General features: G+C 43.4%; 2 protein-coding genes across 6 annotated transcripts in view; one reads left to right on the top strand and one right to left on the bottom strand.

The window, feature by feature from the left end:
* PIKFYVE (phosphoinositide kinase, FYVE-type zinc finger containing) overlaps positions 1-10500 on the bottom strand; it is a 62114-nt gene extending 51614 nt beyond the window's left edge. For 3 of the 5 annotated variants that reach the window (XM_033064304.1, XM_033064308.1, XM_042779436.1), the window contains exons 1-4: positions 10422-10500; positions 7598-7779; positions 5936-6115; positions 606-724 (exon numbers count right to left, since the gene is read on the bottom strand). In XM_033064304.1, coding sequence (XP_032920195.1) covers positions 606-724; positions 5936-6115; positions 7598-7769 — 471 coding nt within the window. In that variant the 5' untranslated portion in view covers positions 7770-7779; positions 10422-10500. Of the gene's footprint in view, positions 1-605; positions 725-1520; positions 1683-5935; positions 6116-7597; positions 9364-10421 lie in introns of those variants that run through there. The other 2 variants (XM_033064305.2, XM_033064307.2) reach the window with 2 other exon arrangements.
* Positions 10501-11169: 669 nt separating this feature from the next.
* Positions 11170-26192, top strand: IDH1 (isocitrate dehydrogenase (NADP(+)) 1). Its single transcript, XM_033065052.2, has 9 exons — positions 11170-11267; positions 13863-13990; positions 15438-15729; positions 17506-17611; positions 19653-19830; positions 20236-20387; positions 21252-21392; positions 23512-23674; positions 24174-26192. Exons 2-9 carry the CDS (start codon positions 13869-13871, stop codon positions 24265-24267), a joined length of 1248 nt encoding a protein of 415 aa, XP_032920943.1. The 5' UTR covers positions 11170-11267; positions 13863-13868; the 3' UTR covers positions 24268-26192.
* Positions 26193-26369: the final 177 nt, after the last annotated feature.

The raw sequence follows: 26369 nt of genomic DNA, 5'->3' as shown, positions 1-26369 counted from the left end.
TGCCCACAGACATAGCTATTTATACCCTCACTTATAAATAGTTGTGGATTCTTTTCTCAACTAGAGCCTCTTCTTAAAGGTATGGTCCAACTCAGTGGATGGAGGTGAAATCAGCAAGTCAGTAGCAACCACCAGACTATCTAAATCAAAACTGACTAACAGGGCACAACTTTCAAGCATATATTGCTGACCAATCAGTACCAAAATAAGCAGCAGATTTGAGAATTCTCATTACTATTTGTGACAGTTAATGTGTTTCACCTGTCCATGGTTAGTCTTCTAGGGAGAAAACTATCAGGGTTTTTTTTCACTAGACTGGGTAAGTGGGAAGGAGTCTGAAAAGAGAGCATCTGGTCCAAGCACAAGAAGCCAAGTAAATGCAATGATTCACTGCCCCAATATGACAGCTGTTTGGCAAGTCAAAAGTCAGAATCAAATGAAATTGTTTCCCCTAAATTCACATGATGCTTTTTGAATTGATTCACTCATCCTTCAAACATCCAGAAAAAAAATTCCCAGGATGTATCTAAAAACAAAGCTCAGAAAAGCACAGTGAAGAGTTAATTCTCTAGATGGTTTGGCTACAAATCCTTCAAAAGTAGTACCTGGCTCTTCCCCTCCATGATTTCTTTGAGGCGTTTTAAAACAGTGCTGAGGCTTCTTAACTGAACTGCAGTTCGAGGATCATGACCTCCGAGAGGTGGTTCTACTTTCCTTCGATTGTCTGGAAGGGAAGAGAGAGCAACATTCATTTCTTCCATGACACATCAACATTCACATCGCAACACAAAGACTCATTAGGGGGAAAAAACATTAATGTATATACATTTTACAAAGTTACAATGTGTATCGCTTCTTGCCCTTGCATTCTTTTCACCCCAAAGGAGCCTGACGCCAGATAGTTTGCCGTGACTGACATTTTACATACCACCCTCTGTGTTTACAAGAAGTCATTTAAGTTCTCTGAGAATGAAAACATTTTTCAAAGAAGTGATTTTTAACCTACTAGATGAAGCTTGCAGTAGTCTGTTACAAAGCACTGAAGTCTCATTTTTAAAATGCCCTCTAGGATACTAATGCATACAAAATAATTGCTACAATATACATATTCATTCTAGGAATAGTATAAGTCAATGCTTTAACCTGAAGTTATTTATAAATTACTACAGAAAAAAATCAGTACTATTAAAAGCAATAATTCAGAATAAAATGCATTCAGAAGTTCACATTTTTGAGGGGTTTGGGTTTTTTTTTTTGTCTGGTTTGTTTTTTTCAAAGAAAAACATCGGGTTGTTGAGAACTTGTATAATCATTCTTGATTACTATAGCAAAGAGACTCCTGAATAAAAATGCAGTGCAGTCAATTTCTTTTACTTGAAGCATTGCTGAACAAGTTACAAATAGGCTCCTTCTCTCCAGAAAAATTTGAAATCACAGCTCTCTATTTACCTAAACATTTAAACATTTTCAGAGTCTCTTTTCTCAATCAACAACTTTCTGAATAGTTTAAAGTTTCTTACCAGCTTCGTTGCTCTCCATCTGACTAGTGTTTTTTTTAGCTTGCCCCCAGCACAGGAAGAACAGACATGGCTGCTTTCTGTTTACTGCCTGGGCTATCCCTGATGTCAGCGGGAATGCTGACAGCTCTGCCTGAAGCCTGTTAACTGTTGCTGTGCAGTAACAGCTACTGCTTCGTGTGCAGCACACCAAAACCCTCCCTGAAATGTGACTAAAACCATGGGATTCCATGCCTCCTCTTCAGTTTCTTAAGAGGTATTTTTAGTCAATCAGCTAACATTTTGCTGCTATGTACAACACAGAATGCACAACATTTTCCTTTTTAAGGAAAAAAAACCATTTCTGTAACTAGCCACTTGGAATTGATTTCTTTTTAACAATCAAACAGACTTTTGGGCAGTATAAAGTTCAGTATTTTAGGGTGATTAAGAGGACTTTTGCATTTCAGCAAGACATCGATAACATCAGAGAAACCTCTGGCTCCTCCTCACTTCTATCACAAGATCTATGCTGCGTTTACTTCCTGGTACTTCCTCTGAATTTAAGAGTATCTCCTTTCCAGGAATGCTGCTCCCAACTCAAAGAATTAAAAGATACACTGCCTAACTACCACTAAATCTCATCAGGCAAGTGACTTCCAAAAAACAAACATACTCAGCACTGAGGAAATGCCACAGGTTCTTGTTAGTTAACTGCCCTTTTCTCTGTTCCATAAAACAATGTCAGAAGGATGCCATCTACATAAGAAAAAGCATGCCATCAGCAGTAGCAACACACGGCCAACTTGTTAATACTAGAGAAGCTGACTGATATTCAGATTAAAATTCAGTTGGATTTTCTCCTTCTCAATCATGAGATTTCTCCCTTTCTGAGGAAAAACACACTATAGCAAGAAAGTAAGAAGTAATCATTCCTGCAGTAAAGAAAACACTGTCTAAAACATGATCCTTCAAAAAGAATTCCCATGTATTAATCTCAGGTTAACTCTTACCCCTGAACCAAACGGCATTATTTTAAGTTAATTTTTAACTCCTACAGCTAAAAAAAAAAAAAAAAGTTAAGTTATTTCAAACGTCATCCTTCCTATATGTATTTATGGTTGCTGATCCTTGGTAACACCTAGGAAAGAACCTCTGAATTACAGAAACATGTTTTTACAGAGTTTCATGATTCTATAGTATTTTAGCATTCATTTTACAGTGAATGACAAGACAAAAACACCACAAGAACTACTTTGTTGCAAACTATAGTTTCAGTTTATAGAACTGATAATATACTAACACAAGAGATAGATTCACACAATTTCAACAATAAAAAAAATCCCTGCCAGAGATACTACAGTTTTGCTAATACAAAACAACATGAATTCCTTTCTAATTACTTGCTGCCACAGCATAAAATTTCACATTCAAGTTCACCACCACAGTTCAAACATCACATCATTCTCAAGTCACTGCCATAAGAAGTACTGCCGTGAAAGGTAGGAAAACTGTCCACAACTTCATTTTTATAACATGCATTTTCATGTTCCAAAATCTTTTTTATTAGAAAGGATGCTCTGGCAATAACCCATGCTCTGCAATGGTTTACAGTAACTACCACATGCTTTCCTCAGGCCTTCTTCCCCCTGTATGATCACTGGCCATTCCTTGTTCCTGCTAAGCTCCTTTGCCACTCCCTATTACTGCCACTCTGCTACAATTGTCTAGCATTAACAGCATTATCCTGCATGACAGCATAACAAGATAGAAGTGCTTTTACTACCCGTGCTTCCTCTGCCGCAGTCAGCATTTCCAGGTCTCCTTAAACAGGATTTGCAAGCTGTGACATTATCTCACTGACAATGGTCTCACTGTTGGACTATTTTGGTTCAATTCAAACCCTGAAAGCCCTCATCTGACAGCACAGAACACGCAGCCCAACACAACCAGCTGGGCTCACGGTCCCTTAGCAGTGACAAACTCTGCAGCACCTGCTCCGGCATACGATGATGCAACAAAATACCCAAGAGAGAGGCCACACAAGCCACTGCAGTCTCAGCACTGGTTCTTTAGCCACACACCCCTCAGAGCATCTCTGACATAAGCCAAGCATCTAATAGCTCCTCCTATTTTCACAAAAGGCAGTAAGGAGCTATCATAATGCTTTTGTGTATGCAGTTCTGAAGGGAAGCACACAACTGAAACCCTACATAACTGCTGCCAGACAGTGACCTACAAAAGCCACCATCCCTTCGTGCTGTTCTGCACTTGCAGCTGTCAGACAGCACAGTCCCTGGGCAATGAAACAATCCACTGCACATATACTACAAACTAATGCACAGATGAGGGGGTGAGAGTCAGCATCTTCAGGAGCAATTTCATTTCATCACTATTCAGAGATACTAGCAGCAGCCTTTTATGTATTTATTAATTCCTTTCAGTTTGCTTGACACATTATTTAAGATCAAGTAGAGAGACCCTTGTGAAGTACTTATATATTTTCCTGCCTACACTTGCCCATGCTATCAAATATCTAAGTAATGGCAATTCCTACAGAGACATTTACAGGCCTGAGGTCAGAGGGCTACAAGAAAACTCAATTAGACACCTCACTCTCACTGAAATCAGTGGGTGATCCAACCTACCAACCTAGATGTTTATATAAATCTCATCACTTATCTTCCTGCTTTTCACTATTTAGATATTATAATAATTTCTAAGATTATTTACACAGGCCAGCATGAGCTGCAATAGCAGAAATAAAATTCTCTGCTACTCAAAGAAAATCCTCAAAGACCTAATTATTCAGCATCTTTTAAGACTTAAAAAAGGAAAGAAAAATAATTTTCTAAAGTTTGCATCAAAAAAAAATCCAACACCTGATCTTCAGAGAAGGAAAATACAAGTATTTTTCCCCCTCTTCAAATAAAGTGAGATGGCCTAAAAAACTCCCTTAAACCTTCTCACTAATCCAGTACACTTTTACATGTGTTACACAGAGCTCATGTTTGTTAGAGCACCAAAGTTGTTTGGGGGAAAATATTCAACAGCAAGTCAGGCCACTCAGCACACAGTACCACAGAAATCTCTTCAAAAAGTGAGCAGCAATTCCTGTTTGTCCTAACTTTACTTCTTTACAGACTAATTCATCATGACATTTTTCTAAGCATACTTAGAAAAAGAGATATGTACAGAGGTCCTGAAAAGGAGCTGGAATAATACAGGAACAGTTTGTCCCACACATCTTAAACTAAATCTTATTCCCCAGCTGCCTAATCCCAGAGGAAGTTAAATGGCAAGATTACTTCTGCCTTCTGACTATCGAACAACGTACCTCACCTGTAGGTTTCTAACATCTAATCCCTAGGCAATTTCCAAGTGATTTACAAAAGGCACCAAGAAAAGTAAATTGGCTTATCAACTAAGAGCATATGGCTGTTCTTGAGACATTTGAGAAAATTATTTAAGAAAGAGCCCAAGCAAACAAAATGAAACAAAAACCCCTGATTAACTAATTAAACCCTTTAACTGGTTTGTTGGACGAAGTACAACTAAAAAGATCAAACAGTAATAGAGGGCAAGGAGGAAGATGATGAACATGTTTAACTAAGCATGCAAATGACTTAGGTAAAAATCCTAGTTATCCGTACTAGACTTTTGCCTGCTACACATGCTTCTAAAAATCCCATACACATTAACAACACTTAGGATCTGATTTGTTTGCACTAGGTACCACACTCTTGGAAATACAGACTGTTATCCAGTTTAGCAGTTTCCTCAAGGCTATCACTAACAGCCAACAGTAATCTGTCAGGTCTCAAGAGGAACCCTGCAACCTACTTCCTAGCTCTTCCACATCTTCATAAAGCCATTATGCTGTTGCACCTTTGAAATCACAATCTATTCACATACCAGCTAAAAGATTCAGTACAGAATCTGGCAATAATTTTGAGGTTAGGCAGAACTGAGGAAAAAAAAAAATCTTGACCTCAACTTCCTATTCAATTCTCCTCTAAACAACTACAAACAAAAACCCTCATTTACAACAAACAACAAATCCATCCAGACTAAGCACTACAATTAGAGTTAGCACATGGATGCTAAGAAATTGTAGTCTCTCAAGACAAAGCAGAAATGTTCAGGATCAAAGTTCAGGCAACTTTAAAATACTGGATGTGTTTTGGCAGCCTCTTCTGTTCCAGATTGTTTTCCAATTGAAAGAGCAGAGTCCCAACAAGAAGTTGCCTTGCTGCAACACCAAGAGTGGAGGGTAATGAGGTTAAAGTGCAACCTCACTAACAGAAGCAGTGTAGCCTGATACTAAATACTGCTATGAATCTAGACACTCAATGAGCCTTTGCTCACATTCTTCCACCTCACCCTGAAGCATACTGGTCAGTACAACATTGCCTTACAGAACAAAGAGCTGAAATTACCCAGAGTTGCAGAAGATCTTCTTTGCAGCTCACTAGTCAGTTGTTTTTTGTAAGGAATTGGTGATCTCAGAGACTGAGCCCTCGTGGGATGCTGAGGACTGGACCAGCCACCACTCAGCGCTTGTGGATCATTCTGTCCTCCCTCTGCTCTCTCTGCCGGGGATGAAAGCCTGCCATCATCTAGAATTGACAAAAAGCAAGAAATCACCTGCTCAGACATGATAAAAAAAAACCAGTAGTACATGCAAAGTTAAGGGTAAAAAAAGTCTCACAAATAGCTCTTTTAGATAACAATTAAATAAAACAAAACAAATGATGTTTCAGTTTTAAAACTACTACACACATCATAGAAAGAGGACAATAGGCTGTCTTCAAGGCTCAGGCAATGTCAGAAATTCACTAATGTGAAAAGTGTAAAAAAACCCTTGGCAGATTTTTCTTGAATATGAATGTGAATTATGCTTGCTAAACAGAATAACTACACTTGACTATCAGCTTCTGCCTTGAAAAGAGTTTTTCAGTTATTTTACAAGCCAGTAGTGAGGTCACATTAAAATTACCATAGCCTTTAATTTCTATCAGCAGACCAAGTATAGACAGGTTCTCATCGATTCCAGTAGGATGCACATTTCATGTGTTGTTTCAAGGTTGTTTTCCCATTCACTAAACAAAAGACTTTGCTGACTCCAGCTACATTTATCAGGAAAAAAAACAAGTGAAGCCAATATTGGCCACATTTTATGCTACTTTCAATAAACTAGCAATGACATGTGCTACTCTACTATGAAAACTAATAGCAGTCATATCAAGTAATTATTTTTCACTCTACATAAGAAGAGTCTGAACAGATCAGTTTGCTTATACAAAAAGCTATTTGACTCTTTTCTCCCAGCCCAAACATTGCTGAAGTATGCTTAGCAGAGCTGGATAATGAACAGACTAAACAAACGCAGCTGACCAGTGTGCCATCTCCAGCAAAGGGATACACAGATTTTGCACAAAATCCAGGTGCATTCATTTGCCACTCTTGGCAGGACCTTTCTTCGAAACAAAAAGGAACTCATACAGTTCTTTTAGAGTTTGCCCACTGAGAACATATTTCATGACACATCCAGCACAGAGGCCAAAATCAAGTAATACTTTTTAATATACAAAATTTTCATAACACTTCAGACTTCTTGATGGGGAACACCTAAGCTAAGTGTGGACTTCCTGCTTTATTGCAGCTCAGCTGTCACCCAGCTGCAGATAAGAGATGCACAGGAAGGTGTGGGGTGGATGAAGTCTGAAGTAAGAACTTGTACTGGAAGGATAAGCACACATTTTGCTCATACAAGCTGGCAGAGGGTTACTCCTACTTTCAGCCCCCAAAAAATATCATAGAGGTAAAGGAAATTCTGATTTCAAGCTCAGAATCTATAAAATACTATCTGCTAACTGGCTTGTCTTTGACTTTCACGGGCAGCCACAGATTTCCAGCTGCAAGACGCTGGCTATCTTCTCTCATAATAAAGCTCTACATCACCCAAAAGCAACATGCAACTTCCCTCACAAAAGAACTGACATCAGCCCTTTTACATTATGCTCCTATGTTCAGAGGCGTTTCTACAAGCAGCACACAGCACGCACAGCCCATGCCCACACATTCCCCCAAGCACTTACCTTTGCTGAAACGGAAGAGATTTACAAAAGAACTGTAAGCTGATTTAAAAGGAGGCTCATCCTGGTCAGGAGTCAGGGGTTTGAAGTGAGTGAGATGAGATGGACTGCTGGGAGAACGAGGTAGATCACTGGTAGAGTCCAGTGTCGGAGAGCGTTTGTCATCTGCAGCCATTTCAGGTGCCCTGCAAAGAGGTCAGCAGCGCACATTACACACAGGGTGGTGAAACAGAACCTCTTCAGTCTTCTGAACAGGAGGTGTCTCAGTAGATCCCAGAGGAGAGACATTCAGGCATCTGTATTAGCACAGATCAAGATGACCAGATGACCCCATGCCCCCTGCCCAGCCACTGACAAGCATCTCTGCAAAGGGCAGCTCAGAGTGCCCAGTTAAACATCCAGAGCAACAAAGTGCTACCACTACACTGCAAACACACTCCAGCAGAGGTTTATGGGAACTTGAAATTTTCAAATGGAGACTCTGCAGGCATATCACAAAGAAGTTTTAACTTTGACAGCTCTTCTCCTAATGTTGTGACTTCTGCAGCCCTTGTAACAAAACTGAAAACAGGCATGCCTGAGCAAGTACAAGGCAGACTTGTTGTTTGGCCAGGTTAACTTCTAAAAGAGAAGTAGAATGAACTACAAACAAAAACAGGACTGAAAGATTAATATTGGTGGGAAACTGTTTCCCTCCCCTCTGCATTACAACACAGGCCCTTGTGCAAGTTACCAGGGAAGTAAACTGTTGTTTACCTATTGTCAAATCTAACACCTTCAAACATCCTTGCTTTCAGGAGCAGCTCCATTAAAGGAAAAACAAACAAAAACCCCAAACCACTTTCTGTATTAGAAGCCATACTTGTAAACTCTATTTTCTGCATGCCAAAGCTTTCATACAGCTAAGAGTCATACTTTCCCCCAAACCATACCCTTTAAGCTGAGCAGACACCCAATTTCTTTCACAATACCTCACTCAGCCTGCACTTCTAGCCTGCTAGGCTAAGGTGCTTACTACCTTCATCTTTCTTTAGGCAAGATTTAGCGAAATATTTGACAGAGCAGGAACACAGGGAGCTGATGGAACCTACAAGTGATGGCTGATTTTCACCTGTGACAGGATCAAAACCCCTTATGAGCCTACTTCCTGCTTAGCAGCTGATACACACTTTCTTCATGAAATAACAATTTCCAGTTCCCAAAATTGTTCCCTAGAACTTACAGGCATATATTGCTAACTGGAATATTTTCTTCCAAGTTCAAGAAGTCACACTAAAACAAAGCTGTGCAATCCAGAGAAAATCAAAGCGATCAGCAAGCGACATTGAAAGTGCTCACAAGCTGCAGGCAGCTCATGTGGCAAGGTTTGACTACTCCTACAAAGAATGCTGAAAAGATGGTATCTGCAAGTCATTCACGTGACTTTTCAGTGGACTTCTGCTAGTTGTTCTGTCTTCAGCTCACAGTTTCTTTTGCTATTCACATGCCCTCAGGAAAGAAAGCAGAGGCATCATTTACTAAGTTTCAAGAGAAACATGGGTCAGGTTCTTTATGTAAGGCTGAGTCTTAGTCTTCCACATCCTTCTGCCCTGTAAATCAGGGTATGTTTTGTGGTTCACTTCACCAGTATTAGTCAAACAGGTGATCTGAATACGCCTAAACACCAGAGTTGATGGAACATTTTCCTTGAAACACATTCTTGAGGTAAATTTGGAATTGTTTCCTCAATCTGAAGGTAAGTAATAGTTTGCTTTTTAAATGCTGAACATACAAGGATGTATCATCTTCACACATACTACCACTCAAAAATGAAGTCAAACAGTTTTCTAGGAAACTGCGTTCATATTTCAGCAACTGACTATAGCCTGGCAAGATAAGAGTTACAGGTAAGTCTCTGAACTTGCATTAAATATATATATGTGTGTGTGTGTGTGTGTGTGTATGTGTGCAATTATAGAAAAATAAAAACTTTCATTTCAAAGGGAAAAAAAACCTTAACAACTGCTTCTGTCACAGCAGTATCGATCTAATTAAAACTATAGGAAAGAACAGCATTGTACCTGGCATTAGCTCCGGAAACACTTAGACTTTCTGTGTCGTACAACACATGCTGTGGAACCTATCACCCTTTCTCCGCTTCAGTTGTCCCACTAAAGGGAAAATACTCCCCCCCACCCCACCGCAAGAAACCAAGAAATAGTCACTTCTTTGTATGATATAGGAAACGAGAAAGCAAGGTTCATATATCGGTGAACGAGCAGAAAACCAGAGTACACTCCTGACAAGATCCTCACCAACAGTCCAGGGAAATGTATCTAAACCCACTCGAGGCTGCAGCTTCAGCAATGCCCAGCTCATCCCCGATAAAACGCGGGGCACGAGGCTGGCAGCGAGCCTCCCCCCTGACACGTACAGCAGCTCCATCCCGGGCAGCGCCGGGACATCCTGCGTCCCACAAAACTGACCGCAGCTGCTCAGGGCCACAAGCACACGGCCACTCCTACAGACACTACTCCCGGGCACCTGGGTAACACGCCCCGGGTGCGAAAACACCCGCAATTCAAATATAACTGCGTGACACACGCTTCCAACCTCTGCGCAGGAGACAGCTGCTTTGCTCTCTCCTCTGTGAAGGGACACCGCCGCCTTCCCTCGCCTGGGACGGCAGACCCGGAGATCACCTGCCACGGGACGGAGAAATCGCGGGGGGCAGCGACCCCCCGAAGAGCCGCCGCCAGCCACTACCGGGGCCGGCCCGGAGAAGGCTCGCGGAGCAAGGGGCCCGCAGAGCGGTGCCGGCGGCGCGGCCCCGGCGGGCTGTGCTCACCTGCTGCCCGCGGCGGCGGTGCCGGTGCTGGGGCGGCACCGCCGCTTTTCCTTCGCCGCCCGGCCCTTCCCGGCCGCCAGCCCCGACCAAGCGCCCGCCGACCGCGCCGCTCCCAGCCAGGCATCACCAATCGAAGCTCCGCGCACTCCACCCGCCGGCAGCGCCCCGCCCCGCCCCGCGGCCCTTCCCGCCTGCTCTGCCCGGGCGCGGCACACTCGGGCTACTGCCTGGGGAGCCGCTGGTAGTGCGGTGAGCCCGGGCGTCCCCCGGGAAGTGGTAGTGCACCATATCTCATTAACATTCCTTTCTCTTCTATTCCCGCCCCGAGGTTCCTTCCTTCACCGGCCACGCTCCCCGCCTCGCCCTGGCCTCAGAGAGGTGCCCGCTCCTGCCCCCGAGGCTGTGGTGTCAACACCGCCGCCGCAGCGCGAGCGGACGAGCCCGTGGCCGCTGTGGGTACCGCATCCCCGGGCTGGGCAGCGGCGCTGTCCCTGGGGCACGCCCGAGCCCCCCGGCGCCAATGGTTCCCTATGCTGGCGGGCACTCACTGCGCGGGGCGGCAGAGCGCGGAACGGGCCCGGCCCGGAACGGCAGCCGCGCGGTCCGAGCTGCCGCGGGCCCCTCGCACGGGGGCACCGGCGCGAGACCCGGCTGCTGGCCTCGCGCCCCCTGGCGGCCCCGCGCCGTGGGGAGGGGCCACGCGCGGCCGGCAGGGGGCGCCGCGGCGGCGGGGCCGGGCGGGGCGGGGGGCGCGGCCACATAAAGGGCCCCGCGCACGGCCCGGCCCCGCATCGCTCCGCACCGCCGCACGGAACGGAACGGCACGGCACCGCACCGGGGCTGCAGGTAAAGGACAGCGCCACCGCCCCAGCGCGCCGCGCGTTCGGCGGCCGCACAGCACCCTTTGTCCTTTCTCTCCAGGGCGCGGGGCCCCGAGGACCGGGATTGTGTTTTAGGGCTTTTTTTGCCTCGGTACGGGCGGGACCCCGCGGCCGCGCCCCGCCCGCCGCGAGTGTCGCTGAGGGCGCTGCAGCCGGGATCCCCGCCCTGTCCCAGCTGGGCTGTCTCCTCACGCAGTCCTGGGGGCTCCCGTTAGTCGCTGGTCGCTCGGAGGCCCTCGCTTGTCCCCGCCCGCTGGGGGAGCGGCCCCGGCCGCGGCCGTGCCGGTGCCAGGATTTCAGCCTCGGCCTTGGCGGCTGCTGCCCGCCGCCCGAGGGGAGAATCCCCCGTTTGCCTCGAGATCGCCTTGCCAGGGGCGAGTGCGGCCGAAAAACGAGCGCAGCTGAGAGCTCGGTTGGTGGCAGCGCCCCGCTCCGTGCCCCTGCGAGCCGCCTCCTCCAGGGAGATCAGCTGTACACCCGAGTTACGGACTTGTTGCAATAGTTAATTATTGCCCGTAGGCCCCGAGCCCTTCCTCGGGAACAAGAGGTATTTGGAAATACACACTTTCTTCTCTAAGTTGCCTTGGCTGTGTGCCTAGGTTAAGTGTATTTAAAGAGCTGCTGCAGGAGAAAGACCGTGCTGGATTTTGGCAGTTCAGTATAAAATCAGGGGGACGAGTGACAGAGTTGAACTCTAGGGAATGTGTGCTCTCTAGAGGAGCCTCTAGATGTGCATAAGAGGGGTCCTGCTGCAGCACTGCCCCAGTTCACAAAGAAACTAGGGACGCTGATGATTGAGGAGGGAAAAAGTATCAGTACCTGGGCCATGATCACATAAACATGTTGGATGCTGTCAGAGTCGTTGAAGAAGCTGTTTCACACATCAGTGGAGATGTATCTCGGTGGAGGTGTGTCTCTGTTACTGCTCCGTTCTCTGTGTGACAGCAGCATCAAATAGTTCTGAAGCCAAACCTATTGCTGTGACTGACATAGTCTGATTTGTCTTAGTTAAGTAGAACCAAACCACAAAACAACATTTTTACTTAAGTGAATCAGACTGTTTCTCAGATTGCCCCAAAAGCAAAACTGAACTCTCCCCTAGTAGTAATTCTGTACCTAGGCCATGGACTGTGATACAGACCTTATTTATTTAGATAATCACAATTGAAAATTGGGTTCAGAATAATTGCATAAGTAAACTGAGTGTGGTCATGTGCAGTTCAAGTTCTCCTTGAGGACTAGAGAGAGGCTCAGTATAAGCCAAGGTACTGTCTGTGTTAGGGATAGAAGTGCCTGAAGTAGTTTATTATTTAAACTGAGTTTCAGTAACACAACCTTATTTTACATTTTTTTTTTTTTTTTTTTTTTTTTTTAGGATTTTGTGTTTGTTTGGGTTTTTTTTAGTTTTTGCACTTTAAAAGGTTTGGAAAAGTTTGATCCTGTGAACATAGCTTAGAAAGCTTATTCTCTTCCAGACTAAAATTGTTTAGTAGATTGGATTTTGGAAATGCAGCACAAATTACTTTAATTAAAAAAAAATATATATAACCCTGTGATAGGGTGCTTGTAATGTGGGGCCCTTGCTCTGCAGGCCTCACACCTCGGAATGACTTGGCCTACATGAACAAGTACTGTAGGAGCCTTCATTCTGGATCAAGTCATTCATGGCCTTGGTCTCTGAGACTGCAACCTCAGGCACAAGGGCTTGCTATCTCACTGTGGTATCCCAGCAGCTGCACACAAGCACTGCCTGGAAGGAGGAACTTGCCAAGTCATAGCCCTTGCATAATCGCAGCCAAGACCCAAGAAACTGTAGCTGTTGGAAAGCAGGGCGCTGTGTAAGAGCAGTTCAGTGCCTTCTGAGGTTCTTTTTTTACAAAGAACAAAGTGCAAATAGATGGGCATAGTTCAAGTTTGGTGGGTTTTTTGTTTTGTTTTTTGAGGCTTTGTTCACAAATATCTTGGGAAACCTCTGTTCCCTATAGCAAACAAATCTGTCCAGTATTTATTTTAACTGTAGAAATAAAGCTCACCACGAGAAAATACTCCTTGGATTTTTCTACCTGTTTCCTTCCTTCCTGGGGGGCAAAGCTAATAAAGAAGCTCACAATATATTAATCTTAGTAGTTTCAGCAGTATGAGCTGTCATTGTAATCATGTCCACTAACCCTGATTTTCAGAAAAAGGTGGAGAAACAGGCAACTGAGCAAGAACTCGTGAAATCTAAAAGTAAACAGCACTCATCTGTTTCTGTGGAATTTTGGGAAAGAATTTGGTTGTGTTTTCAAATTCTTTGATACGACCATAAAGCCCATGCCCTTTATTATCAAGATATTAACCTTTCTTTTTATCCATAAATCTTAATAGGAGCTGGGGCTTTAAGGAAAATACCACGTAGCATGAAACTAAGGATAAACTGAGGTTATTTTCAAGCTTTTTTGAAGGGATCCTGTATGCTATGTATGCTATGTTAGTGCCTCACCTAGTTATGTTGTAGAAATGCAGGATACATGTACTGGTAGCTTTTAACTTAGGTTGGACTTTTTTACGTCTATTGCAGTTCAAGATGTCTAAAAAAATCCGTGGAGGCTCCGTTGTGGAGATGCAAGGAGATGAAATGACACGGGTCATCTGGGAACTGATTAAAGAAAAGCTGATTTTTCCTTATGTAGACCTGGATTTGCACAGGTAATGGCTCTGTGACATTCAGCTACTTTGTACTGCAGTTTGCATGTGTCATTAGGTGTTGATGGATCTTCATTCAGCATGCCCTCCAGGGTTCCTTGCAGCAATAAGCAGTGAATGCTGAATTGTGGTAGCTTTTTGCCTGTACTGTGCCTCTAAGAAAGTCTCTCAGAGACATGGTCTGTATTTTGATCTCCTGTGTTTTGGGGTTTCCAGAACCTGATGGTCTGCCTGATCCCTGCAGCCTAAACAATGAGAAACATGGGCTTTTCCAGCTACTCCCTGATTTGAAGAATAGCATCCTGCACCCCTGAGTGGGCTTATGGCTTCTTGCCATGCCTGTTCCAAGATCTGCCCAGAGGACAAATGGGCGCATGTAGGGTACAGACTCTGCCCTGATGGCTGTAAACCTGAGCTCTGCTGTTGATAATGTGAGCTAACTGCTGCGATTACTCCCTGAAGCTAGGCTGTGCTCCTCTACTCCCTTCTGGAAAAAAACAAACACTAGCAGCTGGATACAGCAAAAGGGACGTGCTATCTATAGTATCTGGCCAAGCAGAACAAATAATCTCTTCCTTTTCTGGCCACTGAGCCATAATTATTAAAGAAGTATCCAGCTACATTGTTCCTAGCCATGTGGCTAGAGTTCTTCAGTGGTATCTGCCATAGTTAAACCCACGAGTCTGACCTCTTCCCCTGCTGCTGGAGCCATTTATATGCCACCTACACCAGGCTTTCTGCTTGCTCGTAGTGGGAACCAGGCAGACAGGAACTGGCAACATAATACATACACACAGTCTGGAGAGCATCCCTTTTCAAAGAGGGTGGGAGGAGGGCAAGCAAACCCCTGACTGTGGCAACACAATGGCTACTTTCATGTACAGCTGGCCATGCTTCAGGGCTGTCTCATGCTGGGCACCCATTGTTCTCCAAAAGCTATTAAAACAGTGAGTATGGAAATGACCTTCCTCTCATGTTTGAAGGGAATATTGGCAGTTTTGCTGCCAGAGCAGGATTGTGGGTCCATTGTCAAAGCAGTTTTTAAGCTGAGTGTAGCTTCATGTGCTCAGTACATGAAAGAAGCCAGAGCCTTCAGCACAAGAGGCTTATATTCATCTGAGGATTTTGCTGCTCCATACAATTAGAATCCTCAACTGACAGCTGCCATTGCAGGAAGCAAGGCAGAGGAGATACTGTCCCATGCTGGCAGCAAACTTCAGTCATAAACTGAAGCTCTCCTTTCTCCCATCTCCTGCCAACCTCCACTAACAAGAGAAATGTCACTGTATAAGTCTTTTCCTCCAGTCCAGCAGCATTTGCACTGGAAGAGGGATAACTTCAGTCGTGGCAGAGCACTGTAACTCACAAGTACATATGAGGTCTTATTTTTCCTGTTGAACACAAACAGATGTCCTGGGTGGTCCTGATCATTTTTTTGGGTTTGTGACAGCTATGACTTGGGCATTGAGCATCGTGATGCTACAAATGATAAAGTAACTGTGGAAGCTGCTGAAGCCATAAAGAAATATAACGTTGGCATAAAGTGTGCAACCATCACTCCTGATGAGAAGAGAGTGGAGGAGTTCAAACTGAAGCAGATGTGGAAGTCTCCCAATGGCACAATTAGAAACATCCTAGGTGGCACTGTCTTCAGAGAGGCTATTATCTGCAAGAACATTCCCCGGCTGGTGTCTGGATGGGTCAAACCCATTGTCATTGGCCGTCATGCTTATGGAGATCAAGTGAGTCACTTCAGTGTTACCCCTCTTTTTGTCTTAACAGGCTTATTTCTGACTGGTATAGAGCTCCAAAGACTTGGACATCCCTGTGCTCCTGCTCTGTCCCTTGCATTCCACCTGGGAGCATATATGTGCTACCACTTTGTTTGTACTGCACCTGGCAAGTGTGGGAGAGCCTTGTTAATTCCTCTCTTCCTTGAACATTGTCACTGTATAAACAGCATTCAGAAGGCTGTGCCTGATTACATAGGCCTGTACTTAGACACTTAACTCTGCTAAGTTATTGTTCTTCAGTTCTCCAGAACCCTTCTCCCTGCATAAAAACCTCTTTAGAAAATATCCTTTATGCTGCCAACCACCTTACTTTGCAGGACTTTGTGGTGTCAAATGTTGCTCAAAGCAAAAATGGATAAATGTGAGTGATTTCTAGATGTGGGCAAAATTGCCTTCTGTATGGGGATGTGGTTTTGTTCTATTTTTTTTTTTTTTTAATTTTGGTTTGTTGTTTTTGTTTTTTTACTGTGATCTGCTGCTTAACTTGCACAGCACACCTGCAGAGTTGGTGTTTGTCCTGGAATGTCTGGCTGTGGTACAGAAGTAGGGAATCATCTTTTTTCAGATCTCTTCTCACTGGGGTCAGGGTCAAGGCTGTGGAAAGCCCTGGAATGGTTCCAAAGTGTTGTGCACTTTGGATAGCCTGGAAGATAAGAATCAATCATTCATGTTCTCCATGGGCAATCATATGCTATAAAGCTAGCAAACATGGCAAAAGTCTTCTAGAAGAGCCAATTGCTTAAATAGGTGGCAAGTCATTAGTTTACCTGGGATAGGAAGGCAATTAATCAATTTTCAAGAGGAAAATCATTGCAGAACCCTGGCACTAGAAAAGAATGGGATTCAACATCCTTAAAGGTTGTGAACAATTGAGAAGGTCAAAATAATAATAGGAAACAGTGGATTAAAGGAGAAGGATTGAAACCCTGTGAAAGTATGAGATTCAAGTGAAAGGAACAATATAAGAGGATACAGAGGACCTAGGTGCAAGACTGACTTCAGAACAGTTCAGGGAACAGTTTCCCTTGATAGGGGGGAAACTACATGAAAAACTACGTAACAAATTTCAAGAAAATGTAACCTTAAATAGCACTGTTCAGAGCAATTGAGAAGATGAGAGATCATTTAAATACTTAAAGTTTTTAACTTGAAAAACCCTTACTACAGGTTGGCCTTTCAAATGTCATCTTGTATAGTGTATGAACCCTGTTACTTATGAGATCAGCAGCTGTAATATGAATGGCTTTTTCTGAGGTAGGGAGAGGAGCCTTTCTACCCACCAACCTCACAACAGTTTAAATACTCAACACTTTAAAACTTCAGCGCATCTGCAAAAGTAGGTGCACTGCCAATTGAAAGGGCCCAAGAATCTCTGAGCTTTTTTCCCTGAAGGGAAAGATAGCTTCTGAAACAGGCACACTTTTGACTATTCAAGGACAGTTTAGTGGTACTATTGGCAGTGCTGGGTTAACTGTTGGACTTGACAATCTCAGTCTTTTCCAACCTAGGAGATTCCATGACTTGTCTTTCTCTTCTCTAGTAAAATAATCCAATGACAATATGGCTGAATAAAAAGTCTACTTAATGGGGTTTCCAGTACAACTGTTTTTTTGTCACCTGCCCTCCCAAATGAGGGTTGTCTTTTATGTTTCTCTCTTCCTAATAGATAAAATCATCATGGGTTTTTTGTTTGTTTATTTGTTGGGTTTTTTTTTTTGTTAACAGTACAGAGCAACTGATTTTGTGGTACCTGGGCCTGGAAAAGTAGAGATGACCTACACTCCCTCAGATGGAGGCAAACCAGTAACATATCTAGTCCATAACTTTGAAAGTAAGTACTTTCTCTAATTAGTGATTAAAACTGATATTTTTTATTTAATTCAACCTTGAATTATCAGTCAGACCTGTTTGATGGTAAAGCATGATTTTAAGGTAAAAAGGGGGAGAAAGTTTGGGCCTTCTTCATTTATTTGTCAGGTATTGAAAGTTCCTTGGAATCTTACTGGGATCAAAGAGGCACATCAAGAAAACAATCATATTAGATTGGCCACCTGTCATGCTCCTTATATGACCACTCTGGTAGCAGCATGCATGTTTTTCTCTCTGATCAGAGGCAAACTTCCTATGTAAACAAGGCTTGACCTAAGAGGAGATCTATTTGAGAACAATTCATGTATAATTCTTTCTGGGTTTAGTTTGTTTTACTGATCTATGTATACCTTTGCAGTTTTTGCCCTTCTTTATGAAGCATTCTTTTAATTTGCTCAATAGAAATTAGAATTAACACTTGCTCTGTAAGGTGGAAAGAGGATTTCACAAGGAAGCTCCTGACTGTGTAGGCTGTAACTGTTTTAATAGATGCAGTCCCAAAGGTTTTGGTGTCATTCCTCTCCCCTGTTGCTGTGCTTGTTGCAGACATTGCAAGGCTTGGGAGATAATTGTTGTGCCAGCATATCTCCCAGATGATTAAGGGAAGCTTGTCTTTTTGCTGTACAAATATGTTCAACCTTGACACTGAATCAAGAGATTTTTAGTAGGCAGTAGGATTGTATGATTGCAATAAAGATTTTCTTTTACATGTATGAAAATAACTGTTTGAAGAAAACTTAATAGCTGTCATCCAGCAACCATGAAACCATGGCTCCTGAGGACACAGTGTGACACAGCTGATCGCACTCTGAACTGTCCTTGACTCCATAGGGAAGTACAGGGACAGGTACAAGGACAAACATGTATTTTCATTGGTAGCAGCAGGAATTTCATTCTCTGCCAATATCAACTTTAAATGACATTGCTCAATAGCAATAAATCTGCAAGCAGATAAACCTCCTCTGGCTTCCCCTCTGCATGTATGTCCATATAGAAACAACCATCTGGGGGTAAGGACAAATGGATATTAGGAAAATTATTTAAAAACTCTTCATGTTTCCATAGCAAAGTTCCCTGATATTGGTACTGTACAAAAACTAGCTAGATGGTGGTAGTGAGGTGCTTAAAATTAAGTACACGGTATCTGCTTTTCACTAGAAACGCAGAATTGTGCTATGAAAATGACAAAGCTTTCTCATGAAGCTCTAGACCCTACTTTCACCCACAATCATCCTCTTCCATGATCTTAGTGTTGCTTCCTTTTAGGTGAGCTGGGCTGCAAGCACACTTCCATTTGTTCTTCTAACACATCTGCCTTACACAATCTAAGTCATGTGAATGTTGATAGTTCCTCAGAGCCTTCTCAGGACTTGCCTGAGCACCCACATGACTGGCATGTTCTTCCCACAACTTGCTAGAAGTGAGTCTGAGCGGGTGGATCAAAGCTGCAGGGTAGGCCACATGTGCTGAAATAAATGCAGGAATTCATGTGGAGTCTTGTTTACCTGAGCTAGGCAAAGCAGTCCTTGACTGCTGGACTTAGTTCTGAAGGTACAAAGCATTTAAGGTGTGAGCACATCCATTTCTGCTTTGACTGAGACCTCCTGCTCCGAACTGCTGCCTGGTGCTTTGATACAAAAAGACTGTATTACTTTTATGGCTAGTAGGAGTTCAAGTGCACTCACTTCTCTCACACTGTGCTTGAATACTTAGGCTGGATTGGAACAAAACTTCTTAGAGGGATTAGATCACATTACTAAGATGTACTTACCTGTAAAACGAAACCACCTTCCTATCCATGTGTCACAGAACTGCTGAGCTTTGAGCTGATGGCGCAAAGCGAATCTTCTCCTGAAAGTACCAACCTTAAATTGAGAACTAGATTAAGACGTCTGGGGAGAGCACCAGCCTGCCTGCCAGCCAGAGTATGCTTTGGGGAGAATAAAATTATTTAACCCAAACTAAATCTAGTTGATTCCTATCTGTTCTTCCTCCACTAACAGGCTGTGGTGGTGTAGCCATGGGAATGTACAATCTTGACCAATCTATCAAGGATTTTGCTCATAGTTCTTTCCAAATGGCACTGGCTAAAGGCTGGCCCCTCTACATGAGCACCAAGAACACCATTCTGAAGAGATACGATGGCCGCTTCAAAGACATCTTCCAAGAGATCTATGACAGGTAATCAGATGTGTACTTCCTGCTGCAGAGCATAAGTCTGCCACAAGAACATCCTCTCCAGCCTTGCGAGTTGCCTTTTCAGACACTCAGTAACACTTTAAGGGTGCAGGGGATACCATTTCTGTCTCAGTCTCCTTTGTCCTGCAAGGCACAATAGTCAGTGTGGAAAGCTCTGCTAAATGTGGCTGTGGTGTCCATCTCTTCTAATAAAACCACAGATTCTCTGCAGGTGCCTCCATGACTCTGAAGCTGCCTTGTTATAGCCTAGCAAAGTAGACAGGGGGGAAAAAAGAGTAAAGAGAATGCAGGGGTCTTTTTGATTTTAGTCTTATCTCTGTGTACCTCTATGTACAAACTGTGCAACCCCTGTTTATATGACAAGATGTCTTGGATTTTGTTTTCTAGAGAATATAAGTCCCAGTTTGAAGCCAAAAAGATCTGGTATGAACACAGGCTCATTGATGACATGGTTGCTCAGGCCCTGAAATCTGAAGGAGGCTTTGTCTGGGCCTGCAAGAACTACGATGGGGATGTGCAGTCTGACTCTGTTGCACAAGGTATGAGGTGCTTCCTGTGCCACACCGAAGTGGGCTTAGTAGAAGTTCCTTGTGTCCTTCTGTCACATCTTATGGCATGGCCCATAATGGTGTTGGGCCTCAGAACTTGCATTTCAAACCTGTGGCCAGTAATGGAGGTATCAGGCAGTCAAAATCTGATTTTGCTTTTACAAGAAAATCTATTGAATATGGATTCTGTAGTTGTGTTTATTTACAGGAGGGAAGTTCCTACCACCATAACTGGTAGGCTTTCTATTCTAATGGACAGTATTTAGGCAGGTTGTTCTCTCTCACTGAAAGCTTGAGTTAAGCTGAATGCTGCTGAGTGTGATGGCAGGTGGTCTGCAGATAAGTATAAAACCTTCAGGACCTAAAACTACCTATCAGATGTAAAGAGAGAGATTGGTATGTTTAATTTTGTATATTTGCAATGCTTGATCAAAATCCTATATAACCAAGGTGCCCAGTGCCAAAACAAATATGGATGCAGAATTCCGTAGGGTGAGATGTGTGGCTTTGTGTAATACACTCTTTCTGAAGTAATGCCACTAAATTGCCTCCCACAGAACCACTGTACATTTTCAGTAGAAATCTCTTCAGCAAATTAGGTGAGAAAACTAGTTTTATTGAACTGGTGCAGAATGTCTTTATATCTCATGGCTCAGCAGGACTTCATGTTCAGAACTGTTACTTTGATGTGTTGGGACTTGCCAGTTAGGTGCAGAAGCACTACTGCAGCTCTGCTGATTAGGGATTTTCACATCAGTGGGAGGATGTAGGGGGATTGTAGGATGGGGAGATTAAGGGGAATTTGAGGGAGCTATCCAAAGGAGACACTAAACTTTTGAACCTTAAATTGTGTAGGCTATGGCTCTCTGGGGATGATGACCAGTGTGCTGATCTGCCCTGATGGCAAGACTGTTGAAGCAGAAGCTGCTCACGGGACAGTTACTCGTCACTACCGCATGCACCAGAAAGGCCAAGAAACCTCCACTAACCCCATTGGTGAGCTGCTTTTCACTGCCCTTCATCATCTCTACACATGAAAGAACAAGTTTAGAGTAGAACATCTGCACCCTTTCTGTAGACAATGCACCACTGAGTGGTGAATCTTGCAGTTCATAATGCATTTTTCTTCCAGAGACTGTGGTGACCCTTAAGGGGAAGGAAGTACCTAAGATTCTTAAATGCTCATTGATCAAAAGAATTGACAAAAGTCAGAGGGTCTGCAAACAATCAGAAAGTAGATGAGTAAACGACACATGTGGCATGGAAATTGCTGTGTTTGTCCCTGACCTATGTAGCACACAGCAGCGGGTTTTGGATAAAGGGGCAGAGTGAAAGGGAAGAGAGGAATTAAAGAGGGGAAAAATGAAGAGATCACTAGTCCTGGTTACAGCATTGATCCAGGTGAGGGGATGCCAATCCGGGTTTCAGTGCTGATTCAGGTGATAAGTGGCAATCCAGCTGCATTGGTCTGGCTGCTGAGATGTCCAGGACCTGAGGGCTTGTCCCCTCCCTGGGCTTGGGGATACCTTTTTATGGACAGGTTTCTTGCTTTTTATGTACATTAGTCATCAAGTGCAATCTGTTCTTTCAGGCCTGTCTGGAAATGCGTCAGAGTACTTTGGCGGTCTTTGGTCTCAATCCCACTCTATACTCCATGCCTCCACTTAGTCTTGTGCTTGCACTGTAGTGTGTTGTGGTTCTTTCTCATGGAAAAGTGCTCTCCTGTTTCCACCTCGCTCCTCTTTTCCAGTCAAATCTTATTCTTTTCCATGGCATGTCAGTACCAACACTCCGTGGTTGGCTATACAGCCATCCAGTTACCAGTGTTTGAGACACACAGGTTAGCTCCTTCTCTTGAGATGGGCTCAGCTGGTCAGAGCATGCTGCCAATAACCAAGGGTGTGGCTCCAGTCCCTATATGGACCATTCGTAGGAGTTGGACTCAATGATCCTGCTGTGTCCCTTGCAACTCAGACTGTACTGTGATTCCATGTGTACCTTCTGGAAATCACAAGCTCCAAAAGATCTCACTTTGGGCAGCTGTTTAAAGAGTTGTTAAAGGGTAGGGTAGAGTATGCATTAGCTCCTAATAATTGAAAGCTTGGGAGGTCCCACCTTGAGTCACTGTTTATGGGGTTGCAAGAGCGTGGGCTTTAGTCATAGTAATTTTCTATCCTGGCTGCAACTCAAGTCAGTAACTTTCAAAGAAAGTTCAGTAACAAAAATATTATTCAATTTAGGTTGTTACTCAGGCAAGTAAAATACCTTTCCAAGGCTGTTCATTAAAAAAAAGGTGCTCGTTAGACACCACTCTGAGTTTCTGATAAGTTTGAGAAGGGCTTAGTTCATGTGTGGTTTGTCAAGGCCAAGACCTAAATGAGCATTTCTCAGATCACAGTGTGGCCTGAGGGAGGTGAGGGAATACACCCTCACAGTCCTCTCGTGACTTAAAGTCAGCTTCTCTGGGTCTCTACAGACACAGCTACAGCCTGAAGGAAAAAGCGGCTGGAATGGAATGAGTGTGAGCAATAAGCTAGACCTAACCTAGCCTTTGAGACATACACTCACTATTCAGGAAACAACTGTTTTATAGCTAAGGTCTTAAGGTTTAGGTTGGTTATTTTCTATTTTACTCCTCTTTCTGATGGCCCAGAAGAACCAACCACACCCCAAGCCACATACTTGAAGTGTAAGTGCACTTAGAATGGGGCCTGAGGGGAAAAAAATTCCTCTAAATAGAGACCAAAGCATAACGTAGTGTTTGGAAAAGGACTGCACCCTTCTTGTCACAATATTCTCTGTAACTACAGAGTCCTACCACCTGTCGTTCTTTCTGACTTGGGCAGGATGAAAATAAAATGACATGTATAGAGAGATTACTGGAGGCAGTGAGTAGTTTCTGAGGTATGCTTTGCTTTTTTTAGAGTTGCACAAAAGGCAAAGGATACCTAGATGAAGATAAGTGTTCTTTCCCATACCAGATTTTCTATCTTTTTTTTCCCAGTCTGCTTTCAATTTTATTGGTTAAAAAAATCCAATTATTGTTCCACATGATGATTTGGAGCAACATTCAGGGAGTGCTAGATGGATAGAATAACACAGTGTTCTCTCTCAGCCTCCATCTTCGCATGGACAAGAGGCCTCGCTCACAGAGCTAAGCTGGACAACAACACTAGCCTTGGGAACTTTGCAGTTGCCCTGGAAGAAGTCTGCATTGAGACCATTGAATCTGGCTTCATGACAAAGGACCTTGCTGCCTGCATCAAAGGCCTACCTAAGTAAGTGTATGAAATAACCAGCTGTGCTTAGAGTAGGCTGTTTTATGTGGTGGTTGTGAGCAGCATTTGCTGAATGTTATTTGTAGTTTGGTAAAGAACAGGAGTCTGTCTCACAGGACTCACCTGTGCCCAGTGCTGTACAGACAGAACATGAGACACTCCCTGACCCAAGCAGCCTAGTCCAGATTGCTCTCTCCCTGCTATTGCACCAAATGAATGGGAGAAAAAAGGTAAAGAAGGAGCTGCAAAGATTTGTATTTTTTTATTACAGTCTAGCTGTTGGCCAGATCCTAATAAAGGAAGACCTATGTTATTGTAAAATATCACCTGGCTACCTCTTCCCAGAGCCTTTTGGCAAAAAAACCCCAGCCTGATGAGTAGGAGAGAACTCTTTTGGTTTTAGAGGCAAAACGTAAGAGTTCTTCGAACAGTCTTCCCGTGCTTTGATTATTTGAGAGTGCACAACTAATATCTGTGTTGTTTTGTTTCCCCCTGCCAGTGTCACACGCTCTGATTACCTGAACACCTTTGAGTTCATGGACAAGATTGCTGAAAACTTGAAGCGGAAGCTGGACTCTATGCCCAAAGCTTAAGGCATGGGTTCTACTCAAGCTCCCCTAACAAAGTGTCTCCCACTTACATCAGAGTGTAAGTGGCACTGTCTCATGTTTTGTTGTGCTTCTTTTAGGCTGTTCTTCAGCTTTGGCCCTCTGGTATTATCACACTGGCAGATACTTCCTATCACAATCATCTCTTTGCCCAATTACTCATTTTTTTCTCTTGATTTTTGTCTGATGCTTTTTCTGCTTACACTTGAGTCCTCTTGCAAAGTACAGGAACTGGAGGTCTCATTCCTCAAGAAAAGTGAGTTTTATAGACTGGAATCACCTGTGGCAACTTCATGACTTGAGTATGAGCTGGGGTTTTATCTTAAAGATAGGTCCCTTTTTAACCTGTTGCATTAAGTAAACACTATCAAGATCCTGCAGCTGTGCTGGATTCACCTTATATGTACTGCCAAAGTCTTGGACTGCCAGCAGGAGAGTGGGAATGGTGCTCCACACCACAGTCTCTATTCTTCCTGTTAAAAGCCCCCTCACATGTCTTCTGCCCCTCTCACAGACTTCAGTCTCACTAGAACATGTTTCAAGTTTTGGCTAAAGAAGTTTCTTGAATTTTGAGCACACTCTTCATCTTGAGATCTATCAGGACTACTTTCTTCATTGTTTTTAATTGAAGTTGGTTTTTTCCTGTTCTTGCTTTACCAATTGTTCTCTCATCAGTTTAAGTTTTTTAATAAGGTCCCTCCAGGGTGCCAGCAGTCACCCGTGATTGCTCAATCTTGCTGAATTTTTACAGACAGTTTCACTCCCCCTAGATGTGAAGCCAATATATACATATATAATACCAATATATACATGATACTCTAATTGAAGGAGATTCCCATGAAAAGGTGGGAGAAGCAGCAGAAGTAATGGGAAGCATTACATGAAGCAGAAATTGAAATTCTGCCTGAAAAATGTTAAGGACCAAGTAAAGAAATAAATTTTTTGGGTACTTTGTAGATGCAGGCAATGCAGTAGTTCCTCCAGACACTTTGAAAGAATTAGAAAAAATACAAGTGCCCCCATCAAAGAAAAAATTACAAGAGGTAATGGGATCTTCAGGATGTTGGAGAAAACATGTACCTGGCTTTTCTGTCATTGCTTGCATAAGTGGCTCTGTATTGTGCTTTGTTGTGTAACATTACAAACACTAGAGAAAAATGAGCATAGACACTTTTTAAACTTTTGGAAAATCATGTTTCCTGAAACCCTCTGAGCTGCTGGGCTAAGCCCTACTTTTGCTAAGCAGATGAATTTGATAAAAGCTTGGTATGGGTCTGGATTCCTAATTTTGTTCACAGCAGACCTGAGGTTTTTCTCTTTGATCTATGTTTATCTCTTCCTTTCAGTCTGAAGGCCAGTTTGTGTCACAGCTCTGGTCAAACCAGCAGTGACCTACTGTCCAGCAGCCCACAGAAATGAATCCTGTCCTCCTCTCTCCAGTACTTCCCAGTGAGTGTAAGTGAGCTCAAAGGGCTATGCCAGCTCAACCACAGCCCTCCTGAATTTATCTTGTAGTGCCAACCAGAGCACAGTACCCTCGTACCAAGGGATTTGGTTCCATTGCTACAGTCAGGACTGTAGCATTTGAGTAGCACTTAGTAAATGCTGGAAACAAGCCTTATAGGCTAAGAGCCTACCAAAGCCATGCTGCAGTGTCTAAATGCAGGCCATGCATTTAGTTACGCTCCTTCTGACTGGATGTGAAGCATAGGAACTGTTAACCTCTTCCCTCACCCCACAATTCATAAAGGTGCAAACTTTTCTCCAATTGTCTGGGCTATTACCTACCCTTGTTGTCTTACAGCAAGTCAGATCATGACTGTGAAAACTTATTCCATCCATGGTTGTATGTTGGGTTTTTTTTAAGGAATATTTTTAATTCAGATTAAAATAAAAGTCAACTAACATTCTTTGTGTCTCCTTGCTTTGTGTGATTAGCAGATATGGGGAAGCTCTGTCTCAGAGAGAGACAGTCTACTACACACTGGGACAGACTGCTGAAATGTGATATAAACACAAAGTATGTCCCTTCTTAGAATAGGGTTTTAATTTGTTCTGGCCTAGGCAAAGCTGTTATGTGCAGTGTC

This window comes from Catharus ustulatus, chromosome 7 (genome assembly GCF_009819885.2).
Source record: "Catharus ustulatus isolate bCatUst1 chromosome 7, bCatUst1.pri.v2, whole genome shotgun sequence".
Lineage (NCBI taxonomy): Eukaryota > Metazoa > Chordata > Aves > Passeriformes > Turdidae > Catharus > Catharus ustulatus.
Note: the sequence above shows the minus strand (reverse complement) of the source record. Positions and strands in the feature narration are given on the sequence as shown.